Raw genomic sequence first — 14389 nt, 5'->3', positions numbered from 1 at the left:
ATGACACCAAGGATCCAGAGAGCATGGGATCGTCTGGCTGGATCCTGAGGACCCTGGAATGTCCAGTTGAGGAAGATGGAGTAGGTGGGGTGGAGTGGTTGGTCCCTCTGTCCATGGTGGTGGATTGGAGGGGGCCAGGCTAGGACTAGGAGCCTGTAGCACGGAGCTGTCAGTCAGCAGGGTAACAAGGGCTGAGCTGATGCAGAGGTCTGGGGGTGTGGGGAGAACAATGGTGGGAGGCCCTGAGGCGAAGCATGGCCCAGAAGGGTGCATTGAGGGAAGAGTAAGGCCTAGAAAGATACCGGGTCTTGGGCCTGGCAGAGGGGAATGGAGAAAGAGACCTTTGTCTTTCTCAGATGAGGAGACCCCGAGCTCCAAGGAGGCCACAGCAGAGACTACCAGTTCGGAGGAGGAGCAGGAGCCTGGCTTCCTACCACTGTCTGGCTCCTTCGGGCCTGGCAGTCCCTGCAGCACAAGCCCAATGGATGGGAGAGCCCTTCGCCGGTCCAGCCGTGGCTCCTTCACCCGTGGCAGCCTGGAGGACCTGCTGAGTGTTGACCCTGAGGCCTACCAGAGCTCTGTGTGGCTGGGCACTGAGGATGGCTGGTAGGAACAGGGGAGGTGCCGGGGTCACAGTGCCAGAACCTGAGGTCCCTGTTTTAGAAATTGTATGGTGTCCTGAAGCAGAAGTAGGAGGGCTTTGGTTCAGACCTCAAGGGTACTGCCAGCCGGGGCTGCCAGAGGGTCTGAAACCCACAGGGAGGCCGTGGGATTTTGGTACCTTGGGCGGGCACCTGCCAGGAGGAGATCCTGGTGGAGGCAAGTAGGCAAATAGGGTTGACTCCAGGGATTGGTATGCCCAAGCACTTGTCACAGGTACACACCACTGATCCACAGTGTCCACGTGTACCAGTCCTCTGACAGCATCCGTGATCGCAGGAACAGCTTGAAGCTCCAGCACGCGGCCTCTGTGACCTGCATCCTGTAAGGCCCCTGGATGGCTCTTCTGGTTCAGACCCTTCTCAGCTACACATGCAGACCTCCTTCTGCCCACTCGGGTCCCCTTCCCTACTGGCCCCTCCTTTCAGTGGCCAGAGGCCTGCCCTAGGCTAACTGTGCCTCTCACACACCGTGTCCTTGTGCAAGTCACTACCTCTTCTTAGACTCAGGTGCCCACCACCTAGAGAACGGGGGGTGGGAGGAGGTGGTCTCTCAGGAACCATAGCCATTCCATCTGTGAGTCCCTGGGCCCAGGTGGTGATCTCCTTTGGCTTCTTGAAACCCTTGATGACTCCTTTTCCTTGCCTAGGTATCTGAATAACCAGGTGTTTGTGTCTCTGGCCAATGGAGAGCTCGTGGTCTACCAAAGAGAAGTAGGTGAGTGCCCACCCCTCCCCCTCCCCCCGGAGCCCCTTGCTGGTATTGGATTTCCCTCTTGAGCAAGCTGGGGCCTTGGGGCCACAAGTCTGGGTAACTCCCAGGTCTTCTCTGGGCTTTGGTGTCCTCATTGATAAATGAGGTTATCAGCACCTTATTTCAAGGGAGGGTGAGGCTCAATGCAATACGAGATTGAATTTGCTGTTTTCTTTACCCCACTCCCACTCCAGGCCATTTCTGGGACCCCCAGAACTTCAAATTGGTGACCCTGGGTGCTCAGGGGAGCCCCATCACCAAGATGGTGTCTGTGGGTGGGCGGCTGTGGTGTGGCTGCCAGAACCGAGTCCTTGTCCTGAGTCCTGACACACTGCAGCTGGAGGTATTGGGGATGGCGGTGGGGTTGGGGAATTGGTGCTTGGCGTGAGCCAGGCCCACGAGAGAGGAGATGAGACCACGGGGCCATAAAAAAGCATCCAGCTGAGAGGTCAGGGCTTTCCCCTGACCACTGTATGAATCCGGGCCAGCCCCTGTCCTTCTCAAATCCTTATTTCCTTTCTAGCTGATCAGGGCTACAGTAAGTGCCCCATGTACATTAGAATTCTTTATTCCTCCTCCCCGCCCCCAACCCCATTTCTCAACTCAGGTATTGGGGTCTTTGGGGGGTGGACAAAGGTCCTTCCTGATGTCAGTATCCCTTAGCATTACTCTGGCCTTTAGTCCTGATTTGATTTATATATACATTAGAGATTGTCAGCCTGGTAGTATCCAGGGGTAACTAGTTCCCTTGATTTTCCTTTCACTTACCCCATCGTTGGCTGGGCTGGGAGTGTAGAGGTGTAGAGCCAGGTTCAGGCCCAGGTTTGTGACTGACTTGCTGATGCTCTTGGGCAGGTTCCTTTCCCTTCTAGATTTCAGTTCCCCAGCTGTACAGGGTGAGGCCAGTGATTGCTCTTAAAACTCTTCAAGATTTGAACTTCTCTGATCATTAACTCACTCAAGTTTCATGGGGAAAGGGCACTTCCATTTTAATTCCTGAGGTTTCAGTGGGGAGGCTCCAGTGAAACCAAGGTTTGAAAGGTTAATCATCCAGACCAAGGAGCAAGGCTGCCTTTGCTGTCAATCCGGTGGGCTTTCTGGAGAGGTTTGGTGTGATTTGTAAGGAGGGAGGGATGGGCGCTGGTGAAGCACAAGGCAGGGAGGGGCCAGCGAAGGCAGGCCTGTCAGTCACCCATCTGCTCTCTACCCCCGCCCCCCAGCATACATTCTCCGTGGGGCAGGATTCCAGCCGCAGCGTGGCTTGCATGGTGGACTCCAGCCTGGGCGTGTGGGTGACACTGAAAGGTAGTGCCCATGTGTGTCTCTACCATCCAGACACCTTTGAGCAGCTGGCAGAGGTAGATGTCACACCTCCCGTGCACAGGATGCTGGCAGGTACTGACCTCAGTCTACCACTGCCCCTTCCCTTGGAGCCTTTCTGTCCCTGGCATTGAGGAGGCTGAGCCAGGGCCAGGACTCGGCCCCAGCACTGGTCTGTCTCCCACCCCAGGCTCAGATGCCATCATCCGGCAGCACAAGGCTGCCTGCCTAAGGATCACAGCACTGCTGGTGTGTGAAGAGCTGCTGTGGGTGGGCACCAGTGCCGGCGTCGTGCTCACCATGCCCACCTCCCCCAGTACCGTCAGCTGCCCTCGGGCGCCTCTCAGCCCTGCTGGCCTAGGCCAGGGACACACTGGCCATGTCCGCTTCTTGGCCGCAGTCCAGCTTCCAGATGGCTTCAACCTGCTCTGCTCAACCCCACCACCTCCCCCAGACACAGGTGGGTCTGCACATCCTACCCCAACCCATGGACCTCGGCTTTGGGTTTAGGACTCCCCACTGTCCTGCCAGAAGGTTAAGAGGGAGGAAAAATGTAATACAGAGCTGGAAGTGGCATATATTACAGGAAATAGGCTATAGAAACCCCAAAATAAAATCTATTAGGATACTGTGTGTGTGTGTGTGTGTGTGTGTGTGTGTGTGTGTGTGTGTGTGTGTAAAATTCTGTCCAGAGAATGTCATGAGAACGAGGGAGTGAACTATAAGCTAAGAATTAGAATACGGCACAGGAAGGGATATATACAACAGGAAATAAAACAGGACTGGAAATGATGTATAGGGCAGGAAGTAGAGTCAGGAAGTGATGTGCAGAGCAGGAAGTAGAAATAGAATGGCAGAAATAGAATGGCAGATAGGCTAGGAAAGGGACTGTGAGGATTAGAAAGTGAAACATATTAGGAAATGTACATGAAGGAGGTCACAGTTAGCAAAGTCTTGTTTGGCAGGACAGGAAATCATACTCCCAAGAGGTAGTAGCTGTGGCATCAGGAAGCAGGGAAGCCTCGGTCAGGAGTTGTCTGGGTCCAGAGAAGACTTAACTTGCCTAACTGGGAAAGGGCTGTTGGAAGTGGGAAATGAGTATGAAGAGAGCCAGGTTGAGATGGTGCCACCCCCAGTCACCCCCAGGCTGACGGATCCTCCCCTCCGCCCCCCAGGCCCCGAGAAGCTGCCCTCACTGGAGCATCGGGACTCCCCTCGGCACCGAGGCCCTGCCTCGGCCAGGCCTAAAATGCTGGTTATCAGTGGAGGCGACGGCTACGAGGACTTCCGACTTAGCAGTGGGGGCAGCGGCAGCAGCGAGACTGTGGGCCGAGACGACAGCACAAACCACCTCCTCCTGTGGAGGGTGTGACCTTGTCCATGGTGGCCCAGGACTCGCCCGCCCACCTGCCCTCAGCCTGCTTGCCTCTTCCAAGCCCATAGGCGGACCCTGACCAGGAGTGTCTGACCAGGGCCGCGCCCCTGCCTGCACAGGCCGCCTCCCATCCTCGTGGAAGCATTCCTGACGGAGCACCTGTGGGCCAGCCGGGCCAGGGCCTTTCCCGGACCTCTCTCTGGCTGCTCCGGTGCTCCCAGTCATAAGGGGGGTGGGGAGGGTGGCACGTGGGCTGCCCAGGACCTCTGTCCCTGGAGCTTCTACCAAAGACACGGCCGGGCCTGGACCCCACAGGGCTGGGGAGGGCCATGTGCAATATTTGGAGGGTTTTCTGGGGGCAGTGGGAGGGCTAGGGGATGGAATCCTTTCCCATGTACAGTATTTATGTTTCTTTTTAGATGTGTATCTTCCCAAGCACTTATTTATGCAGTGACCTGGGGCAGGGAGTGATTTGAGAAAATGACAGAAGAAAAAAAAAAAAAGAACCCAATTCCTGCCCTAGGAACCACCCTGGGACCCTAACCAGCCTTCCTGGAGGGACCAGTCCCCCTCTCATTATGTACGCACACACACACTGCATGTTCGGGGCACTAAAACACTGCCTCTTAACATACACTTTCCACGGCCTCGTCCTGACTGGGCTGCCCTCCAGTATCCAGAGAAAAGGGCCAAGTCCCCTCAGTCATCCAGAACAAGGTGATGACTACGGGGGGCAGTGACTCCCATCCAGGGGGGCTTCCCCAGGCCTTGGCATTTCCTTGCTTGTTGGCAGTGTCTTAGTGGTTTCTGAATTTGGGAACACTGACTGGGCCTTGGCCAGGGCTCTCTCCTGGCCTGAGCAGGAAAGGGCCCTTGCTCTCCTCACAGTTGCCCCCCAGCCCCTGTGTCTCATGCACTGGCACATATGGTCACCTTGGGAGGGTGGACCTAGGGGCCCCCTCACGCTGACCACTGACTCCCTCTCTTCACACCCTTTCCTGCCAGGGGCAGCCCTTCCAGGAAGGATGCCCAAAGCTGAGGGGCTGGACATGGCCTCTTTGGCTGGGAAGGCTACCATGGAGGGCAGCCTCTCCCCTGCCCCCCGACTGCAGGAGCCAGTCTGACCCCAGCCCCCGTGCTTCAGCTGCAGCTCCAAAGGTTTGGTGTCAGTTGGGGTTTGTTTTTGTTCTGTTTGGTTCTGTTTTTGTTTGGGGTCGGTGGGTCATTGCGGTCTTAGACTATGTTTCTCTTGCTACCAAACAGTCATGTATTAACTTTCCTTGGATGATGAAGTTTAAAGAGTCAATAAATAGAAACACCAAATGACTGGTCCCCATCGGCAGCCACGGAGGCCTCCTGCCAGCAACCTCAGGGCTCCCTAGCTGCGTGGGCCTCCCAACACCCACCCACTTGGGCAGAAGTGGGACTCAGAGACCCAAAAGAGTGCTGAGATGGCAAGGTGGCCACTGATTTGCTGTGCTTTCCCAGGCAGGTCACCGCCTCTGTCTGGGCTGCAGCTTCCTCGTCAGGAAAACCAGGAGTTGTGCTAATCAGATGCTTTATGATCAGGGCTGCATGTTAGAATCCCTTATAGGTTACATTGTAAACACAAAGCATAATACATAAATTATACTTACATCTAAATACACATTCCCAGGCTCCCCCTAGCTCCTGAGTCAGTGGGTCTTGGATAAGGCTTGGGAATCTGAAGCTGACACATGCTGTAAGGGAAAAATGAAGCGAAGGTGAGCCTGTCTACAATTCCAGGAATTGGTGCTCTCCAGCAAAGCCTCATGAGGCTCGGAATCTGACGGAGGCCAAGGTGAGCAGGGGTAGAATCCAAGTCTGTCTGATTTCTGGTCATTAAATCAGACACAAGGATGTAAAGGCAAACAACATGGGGCCATTCTTTGCAGGGGCAGAGAGCCCTTCCCACCAGGGTACACTGGCAAGACGCAAGGGGATGACTTCTAGAAAAGGACAAATTGTGCCTCCGCTCTCCTGAACACGTTTCAACATTTTCCAACCTAAACGATTAAGACGTTACAGAAATCAGTTGCTAAAGGGGAGTGCAGGCTTATGCTTTGCACACTGGTGTACACATATCTCAGGTCTGCCAGGCCCTTGATGCCATGGGACATGCATGAAACATCTCCTTGCAGCATCACTACTGGGACAGTCTGGAGGAAGGGATTACAGAAAACACAGAGTAGAAGGCCACATTCATGTGGTGGAATTTATGAAACAGCATAGAAGGAGCACAGGCTTTGAAGCTGAACAGAAACCTCAACTTTGCCACTAACTAGCCATGGGACTTTGGATGAGCTATATCCCTTCTGAGTCTCCATTTCCTCATGTGTAAATCGGGGCTGACAATCCTTTCCCCCACAGGACTCTTGCTTGGTGTGCACAGGTCTTTGGATTGCAAGGAAGAGATTCATTCTGCCCAGAAATAGAAGGGGAGCTAATTAGTGGAGACGTGAACTGGAAGCACATAGCTCTCAGCATGGTGGCCCAGCTATTGCTGCTCCATCTTGAGACCCCTGGCCTCTCCACCTTGAGTCTCTGGTCCCTGCCTCGCCGCCAGCCAGCTGCTGTTCTCTCTGCTTCCCAGCTTCTGCTGCCTTAGGCCCTCTTCCGCCTCTGGACAGACTTCACTTTCAGCACTGGTTACCCAAGGCTGAATCCTCATCATTTTTCCTCAAGTGCCTTGGTAGGAATGGGCCCGGCCCAGCCCACTCTTCTTAGGAGGTCACATCCCAGGGCATTGGGCGGCCTGTGGGGAGGTGCACAGCCCTGAGCAGGTCAGCTGTGGGCAGGGAGGTCCTGGGATGCACAGCCCAGGGGAGAGCCTGGAAGAACTAGCTCCTGGAAAGCAGTCCTTCTCAATCTTGGCTGTACATTCTAATCACCTGAGGGGCCCAGGCCACATTCCAGGCCAATTAAATCAGAATGCTGAGAGTGGGACCCAGGTGTCAGCAGTTTTTTTCAGGAAAACTTAATTGAAGTATAACATTTGTACAGAAAGATATTCAAGTCATTAGTGGGCAGCTAGGTAAGTTTTCATAAACACACCCAGATCAAGAGATAGAACCTTCTGGGACTTCCCTGGCAGTCGAGCAGTTAAGACTCCGCGCTTCCATTGCAGGAGGGGGCGCGGGTTCAATCCCTGGTCAGGGAACTAAAATCCCACATGCCGCGCGGTGCGGCCAAAAAAAAAAGAACGTTCCACCGTGCAGAAGCTCCCCGCATGCCCCTTCCCAGTCTCCCCTTCTAGGGTAACTACCACCCTGGCTTCTGACACCATGGTTTAGTTTTGCTAGTGAGGTGGAGAACACTGCTTTAAAGGGCACGGCCAGGGACTTCACCAGCGGTCCAGTGGTTAGGACTCTGCACTTTCACAGCTGCGGGCCCGGGTTCAGTCCCTGATAGGGGAACTAAGATCCCACTGGGTTTGATGTGAGAGGGAAGGAACAGCTTGAATCAAGGCAAGGAGGGGTGGGGGAGCCTGGAGCGAGGGGTCTGAGGTGTAGGCCCAGCTGGAGCAGAGGGGAAAGAGGAAGAGGCAGGGAAGCCAGAATGTGAGCTCCAGGAGGGGGGACATTTTGTTCATTGCTCCATCCCCAGGCCACCTGCAGTGCCTGACGCACGGCAGGTGCTCAATAAGTATTTAATTAAATCTAGAGAATTCAGTTGGGATCCCCCTCTAGGTCTTGAATGTCACAAAACAATAGCCCCAGCTCCCATTTATTGTTTGCTGCAAGCCAGGAGCATGGATCATCCGGTTTAATCCTCAGTGGTCCTGGGAGGTTGGTACCATTATTATCATCCTTTTCAGATGAGGAAACTGAGGTACAGAGAGGTTAAAAGCCTTCCTCAAGGTCACCTGCCTACTAAGCAGTAGAGCCTGGATTCACATGTGATCTGTCTACTCAGGTCTCTGTGCCTCATAGAAGAGAGGCAGGGCAGCCACATGGGGCGGCTGAAGGACAGGACACAGAGTCTGAGCAGCCAGAGACACATCCAGTCACTCTTGAGGTATCTGGCTCACGTTCCTCAGACCAGCCCTGGGAAGGATGTCCTGACTTCAGAAGAGAGAGTCAGGGCCAAAAGCCATCTCCTCTCCAAGGGGGTTCTCCAGGTGTTTCCTTGGGCTAGGGACAAACAGCAGGGTTTAGGTAGACGTCTACCTCACAAGGAAGATGAGGCACAGAAAGGGATAGAGACTTACCTAACATCACACAGCAAGGCAGCATTGAGGCTGGGGTGGGTGTACAGGAGAACCAGGCAGGAAGATTTCCTGTGGTCAGAAAAGTAAGAAAGTTTACCCAGGTGACCTCTGAGAGCTCTTCACATCTTTTGCATGCCTGCCAAACACCAAGTCTCTCTTCTGTCCTCACAGACCTTAAGCCACAGGCCAGGTTGCAGGAAGCGGCAAGGGGAAGTGCTATTTTGGGCCCATTATGGCCAATGAGGAGCCCTGCCTGGAAAAGGCAAGTGAAGGGGCTGGGTCAGGGGCAGGATGCAGGGCTGAACGGGGAGGGGACAACGTGCAGGCCTCAGGGAGAAATGGGGGCAGAGCCCAGATGCTGGGCTGTGGAGAGACACAGGGCAAACACTTGAGGGTGGGGGACCAGAGGGAGCAGATGGGGGTTCTGAGCCCAGCAGCCTAGAATAAGCTGGTATCCCCCAAACGGAGTCTCAGCAGATCCTCACAACACCCTGGGCAGGTGAGCTTGCACTCAGAGAGGTGAAGTCACTAGCCTAAGGCCATACAACCTGACAATTGCAGAACTAGGACTTGACCCCTAACTGTGTGACACCAAAGCCCAACCCCAGTGGGATTCCAGACCCAAGCCAGGGTCTGGACCTAAATGTGGACAGAACCCAGCTCTCAGGCCTAGCAGCCCCAGCTCAGCTCCTGCCCCAAGCTGAGCCCCACCCTGGCCTCCCAACCCCAGTTTTTCCTTAAACCAAGCCCACCCTCCCCCTGGAGCTAAGGCACAAACACAGGAGGACAGCCCACCTTCTGAGGTAGAACTTGGCCAGTTGGGGGGTTAGCCAAGTGCAGAGTTTTGAAATTTAAATCTGAGCTGGGACATTTCCTCTTGCTTTGGACGTCCACGTTGGAATTTAAGGGTAGCCAGCAGAGGGCACCACCATTTCTGGTCCATAACCCCAGAGGCTGCCATCTGCTCAGATCCCCGGCAGACACCCCCCTTCCTCTAATCCTGTGGCCCAGGATCCCCACCCCACCTCGGGGAGAGTCTCAGTGGGACATGGAGTCCATGTCCCTGCCTCTGGATCACCACAGCTCATCCCAGCTTATTGTGCTGTGCCACCTAGGATGAGGTGTGGGCCTTCTCTGGGCTCACTTCTCTGGCTGCACTATGAGAGGTTCAACGAGATCGTCTCTGAGGTCCTTGAGCTCAGGGCTTGTAATGCTAAGATTCCGTAGATCCATCTGAGATGTCAGGAGTTTTAAAAGCCTGTGATTCTGAGAGTCCTTTGTTCTCGAGCCTGTGGTTCTCCAACCTCCATAAAAAACCGATCTAAATCTCTCCCGCAGCCTCCACAACCCCTTCCCTGTCTCCTCACTGTAACGGCTAAATGTTCCCAGACTCTTGGGCAGGGTCCCAGCTGCAGCTTGCTGTGGTTCAGAGGACAGGAGGGACTGCCTCGGCCCCTCCATCCCTGGTCATTTCTTCTGTCTCTGGTGGCTGCTCACCCTTCCCACTTGGCCACGTCAGGCAGATCGCCTCCTCCCACAGAGAACTAGAATGACCTCCAGGCAACAAGTTTGGCAGCCTAATTTTCAGATGGGGAAGCTGAGTTGGGGAAGGATTTGAGAGCTGGTAGTAGAGACAGGCCTGGACCCTCTATAGGATGTCTGATTAATAGCCAGTGCTCCTTGACCAAAAAGCATATCCCCATTTGGTCTACTGGGTGCATGTGAAATGCCACCATTTGAACTCCAGTACTTGGAACTGGGGCATAGAAGGTCCCCTTACAAAGAAAACATTTGCAGGGATAGAGAGCATCCTGGCTGCTCTAGCCCCCTCAGCAGGTCCCCAGCATGGATCTTCTCTGGACTCCTTCTGTGGGCTCGGATGTGGGATATGTGACCCTGGGATCACCCCTGACCTAGCCCTGGGGGTGTCCGTTGACATACAAGGGGCCTGGCTGGTGCTATGATCCCAACATCAGTGACCCGGAGCTCTTTCTGCCCTTCCCGCACAACCTGGGCCTGGCCCAAGGAAATAGAAACTCTTCCCCTTTCCCCCTCCCTCTGCAGGTGTCCAGTTCTCCTCCTGGGATCTCCTGGACCCTGGAGACCTGACCTTTCCCACCCCCTCACCCCATGGCTCAGATGCTATGACAGTTTATTTAGAATTTTTCACCTCCCCTCATAATGTATCCCTAACAACTTATTTACCTTCCTCCACCTCTGCCATGAGCTGTGATTATCCTGATCCCAGCCAGGCCTCTGCCCCCCCAAGCATAAGGCCCTCCCTACTGTCTGCATCTCCTCCCAGCCCTGCTGTCCTGGGAGGGCCACCTGGGATCCCCTGAATGGTACTGAGTGGGGGAAACCCTGGCTCTTGAGCTGCTGCCTCCAGTTCTGGCCCACCATATGGCACAGCTCCAAGGGGCACGATTCACAGAGCTGGGAATACAATATGAATAGTGCCCTGGGGTCCTTAGTCACACCCTGCTGGGCACCCTGATGGCTGGCATTGGGAATCAGCAGGGTGGGACAGCTGGTGGTAGGGAAGGGACAGCAGTGTATCATCTGTCCTGCTGGAAGGAGGGACTAACTATCCTGGCAGAGAGGGGAGGGGCGGGGAATGGAGACAGGAAAGGCCTCCTGGAGGAAGGAGGTTTGGGCTGGGCTCTGAAGAATGGGCAGGAGACCACCAAGTGGGCCTCCATTATAGATTCACTTTCACCAGGCCTTTCTCAACAACTAGGTGGGGTTTCTGCGGGTGGACCTGGGCCTCTTCAACAAGGCAAAGTGAGGTCGTTGTCCCTGGCTGCCAATTTCCAGGAGGAAAACGAGACCCAGGGAGGGACAGTGGTGGCCCCGTTAGCACTGGCAATGGTGACAGGTCTCAGAGTAGCATCCAAGTCTCCAGTCTATCCTGCATCTTGCAACCCCTTCTTTATTGGTTTGGAGCCCAGAAGGGGCTGATCCGAGAGACCTTGTCCGGCGCAGCCCCCTGCAGTTCCAGGGGAGCGCGAGAGATGGCGACACAGAGCAGCACGGCCTGGCTGCAGAGCGCCAGCCCCATGGCGGTCTCCAGGGGCGGGGGGCGGGGGTCGCGAACCTGGGCTCTGACGTCAGAGGCGGGGCCGACGGCCGTGACGCGCGGGGGCGGGGCTGCGCGCCTTCCCGGACCAGGCGGCGATTCATTCAAAAGGCGCGCAAGCTGCGCGGCCGCCCGTGCGCTCGCCGAGCCGGGCTCGGGCACCGCGTCGGCCTGGGAGCTGGGCTGCTGGAGCTGCCTCGGGGCGGCCAGGTAAGGAGCACGCGCGGAGTCCCAGCCCGGAGTCCAATCCCGGAGGCCGGGGCCAGAGGGATGCGGGCCCGAGCGGCGCCCCCTGCCTCCCAGCGTCTCTGAGGAAGTTCGCCGGCGCGGCGGATGCCGCAGCCCGGGCCCCGCGCCCCCCCCCCCCGCCCCCGCGTCTTGTCCCGGCGCCTTCCGCGCACGGACCCCCGCCCGTCTCTGAGCCCCCTGCCCGGGGACCTGTGCGTCCTCCGGCCGCGGCTCCAGGCCCGGCCGTGCGTGAGGGGGAGGCGGCGGCGGAACTTGCAGTTTGAGGAGCCGGCGGGCCCCGGAGACGCCCCGGCCTGGGATACTTGGACTGAGACCAGGACGGGGTGCGGGGCGGGACGGCGGCTCCTCAGTGTGGCTGCGGCGCGGGGAGGCCGGAGGGGGAGTTCTAAACGGTGTCAGCCCGTGACTGTGGGTGACACGGCGCGTGAGGCGGCCCAGCCAGGGCGAACGTGTGGCCCGGACACTGGGCGGTGACGTCGGGCCGAGGGGGAGACACCGAGGGGCTCTGTGTGTCTGTGACAGGCAGAGTGTGTGCGTGTGACTGTGTGAGACACCCCGGGTCACTAACGGTGACCGTGACCCCAGCCCACTGTGAGTGAGACCCCGGGTTACTGGGGTCACTGAGTGTGTGTGTAGCCTGGGGTGTGACCAGGGCAGGGTCAGGGCCCTCATGAACGTGAGTGAACATGGTATAGAGGGAGAGGAACCCCAAGTGACTGTGAGAACCAGCCCCTGAAGCACTGGAGTCATAGTGTGCTGTGGGGTCAAGTAGTGCAGTGTGTGTGTGTGTGTGTGTGTGTCCGCCCGTGTCCGCGTCTGCACCTCAGGGAAATGAGTAAGAGGCGGAAAGAGGAGGGACCTCAAACACCTACTAGCAGATGGGGGCTGGAAGGAGAGGGGCCAGGGAGGGGACAAAGGTCTCTCCAGGACTGTCCCCAAGAGGGCGTCCCTCAGGAGCTCAGTTTAGTGAGGGGGGTGGACCCTGAGTGACTTGCCCTGGCAGAGGGAGAGGGGCCAAGGCTGAGGGGCATCTGGTGGGGTGATACGTCTGGCAGCAGCTGAGGGCCCCTGAGGTAACCTCAGGCTACACACACATACACACACACACACACACACACACACACGGTCCGAGAGGCCTGGCTAAGCTCTGTTCCTGGTAACCTGTATTCTCACTGGGCCCAGGCATATTCTTGCTCTCAGATCCCGCCCGCCCTCGCTGGGCCTCAGTTTCCCTGTCTGCACACTGAGGTGTTGGGCTGTGAATGGACTGTGAATCATCACTTCGGGATCCTGTGTTGTTTTGGGGTCAACTGTCTCTGTTCTCCCCTACCTCCCTTCAGGCAGAAAGACTGCAGTAGGGGGTGGGGGCAGGCTGTCTGCTGGGGACAAAGTGGCCCAGGGGCTGTGCCCAGGTGCTGGTGACAGGGTTGGAAGCACAGCTCCTCAGATCAAGCCGAAAATTCTGACCCATAGACATTGACTTCTCTGGTCCCCATCTCCTTTCTTCAGTTCCCTTCTTGGGGGGAGCGGGGGCGTGTTCCTGGGGGCATGAGTCATCTCTGCTTTGGAGAGCTGGAGCACGGCCTCTTCACCATCTGGGCTAGACCCTCCTGAGGCCCCCACCCACACAAAAGGGTCTCTTGGGTTCATGCAAAGTGGAATGGAAATCAGGCTCCCTAGCCCAGGAGAGGTGAGGAGACACCTGCTGAAGGATCTGGAAGTTCTCTCCTGTCACCCTCTGAAAACGTTGATTGCATTCTGGGTCGGGGAGAGAGTTGGGGAGACAGTGCCAGGTGCTATGCTGAATGCTTTATGGTGTGCTCTTGTTGAATCCTCACAGTAGTTCTGGGATGTGATGACTGTTTTTCAGAGAAGGAAACAGAACCTCAGAGAAGCAAAGTGACTTGCCCAAGGTCACACAGAGTCAGGACAGTGCCAGGACTGGAATTCAGGTCTCCTGCGCCTGAAGCCCTGTAAGATGCTTGGAGAGGGCCACTCCCCTTCCTAATATCTGCTCATGGCTTATCTGGGCTTCCTTCCCTCAAATGCAGGCTGGCAACATGGCCTCGGCAGGGTGTGCCATTGTGAGTTCTGAGTATGGTGTACATATGTCTAGAACATTAGGGGTGGCTGGGTTACTTGGTCTTCCTGTTCCTCCTCCTCCTCCCTCCCCCTAGCTCTCACCTCCTAGACAGAGGTCACCAGAAAGTCCTGTCTCCTGCCTTCTAGAGCCTGTAACTGGTTTTGGGAGCATCCATGTGGCTCTGAAGAATGTTGGGAGTCAGCAGCATAGCCCAGGCTCCAAGAGTGGCAGGAGAATTGAGAGTCCCACTTGACCTTCACCATACCTGAGAGGCCCTATGCCCCTGCTCAGAGTTGTTCTAGGGGTACTTTCCCCAATCCACCCACACACTGCAGGGGTTGAGGGACAGGCTAGGAGTGACCTTGAGCTTGTGCCTACCCTCTCAGGGCCTCAGTGTCCCCATTCTTCCCTGAGGCCCCTGCTAGCTCTGCCCACAGCTGCTGCTTTGCCGAGAGCTGGAGCTGGGGATCCGGGTGTCCCTCTGTCCTCTCTGGAATGACTAGAGTTGTGCTTCTTTTTTTTTTTTTTTTTTTTTAAAGGAGGCAATCTTAAACTTTTTTTCCGGGGGGCGGGGGGGGGCGGGGTATTTATTTATTTATTTATTTATTTATTTATTTATGGCTGTGTTGGGTCTTCGTT

General features: G+C 56.2%; 1 protein-coding gene across 2 annotated transcripts in view; it reads left to right on the top strand.

Moving 5' to 3' along the window:
• ARHGEF17 (Rho guanine nucleotide exchange factor 17) overlaps positions 1-5431 on the top strand; it is a 58034-nt gene extending 52603 nt beyond the window's left edge. For both annotated transcript variants that reach the window (XM_068554761.1, XM_068554760.1), the window contains 7 exons: positions 357-606; positions 898-984; positions 1310-1377; positions 1608-1756; positions 2634-2808; positions 2924-3193; positions 3909-5431. In XM_068554761.1, the coding sequence (XP_068410862.1) occupies positions 357-606; positions 898-984; positions 1310-1377; positions 1608-1756; positions 2634-2808; positions 2924-3193; positions 3909-4105 (1196 nt within the window). In that variant the 3' untranslated portion in view covers positions 4106-5431. The remainder of the gene's footprint in view (positions 1-356; positions 607-897; positions 985-1309; positions 1378-1607; positions 1757-2633; positions 2809-2923; positions 3194-3908) is intronic.
• Positions 5432-14389: the final 8958 nt, after the last annotated feature.

Source organism: Eschrichtius robustus, chromosome 11, assembly GCF_028021215.1.
Source record: "Eschrichtius robustus isolate mEscRob2 chromosome 11, mEscRob2.pri, whole genome shotgun sequence".
NCBI classification, from domain to species: Eukaryota; Metazoa; Chordata; class Mammalia; order Artiodactyla; family Eschrichtiidae; genus Eschrichtius; species Eschrichtius robustus.
The sequence above is the reverse complement of the archived record's forward strand: the minus strand, read 5'-3'. Positions and strand labels throughout refer to the sequence as shown.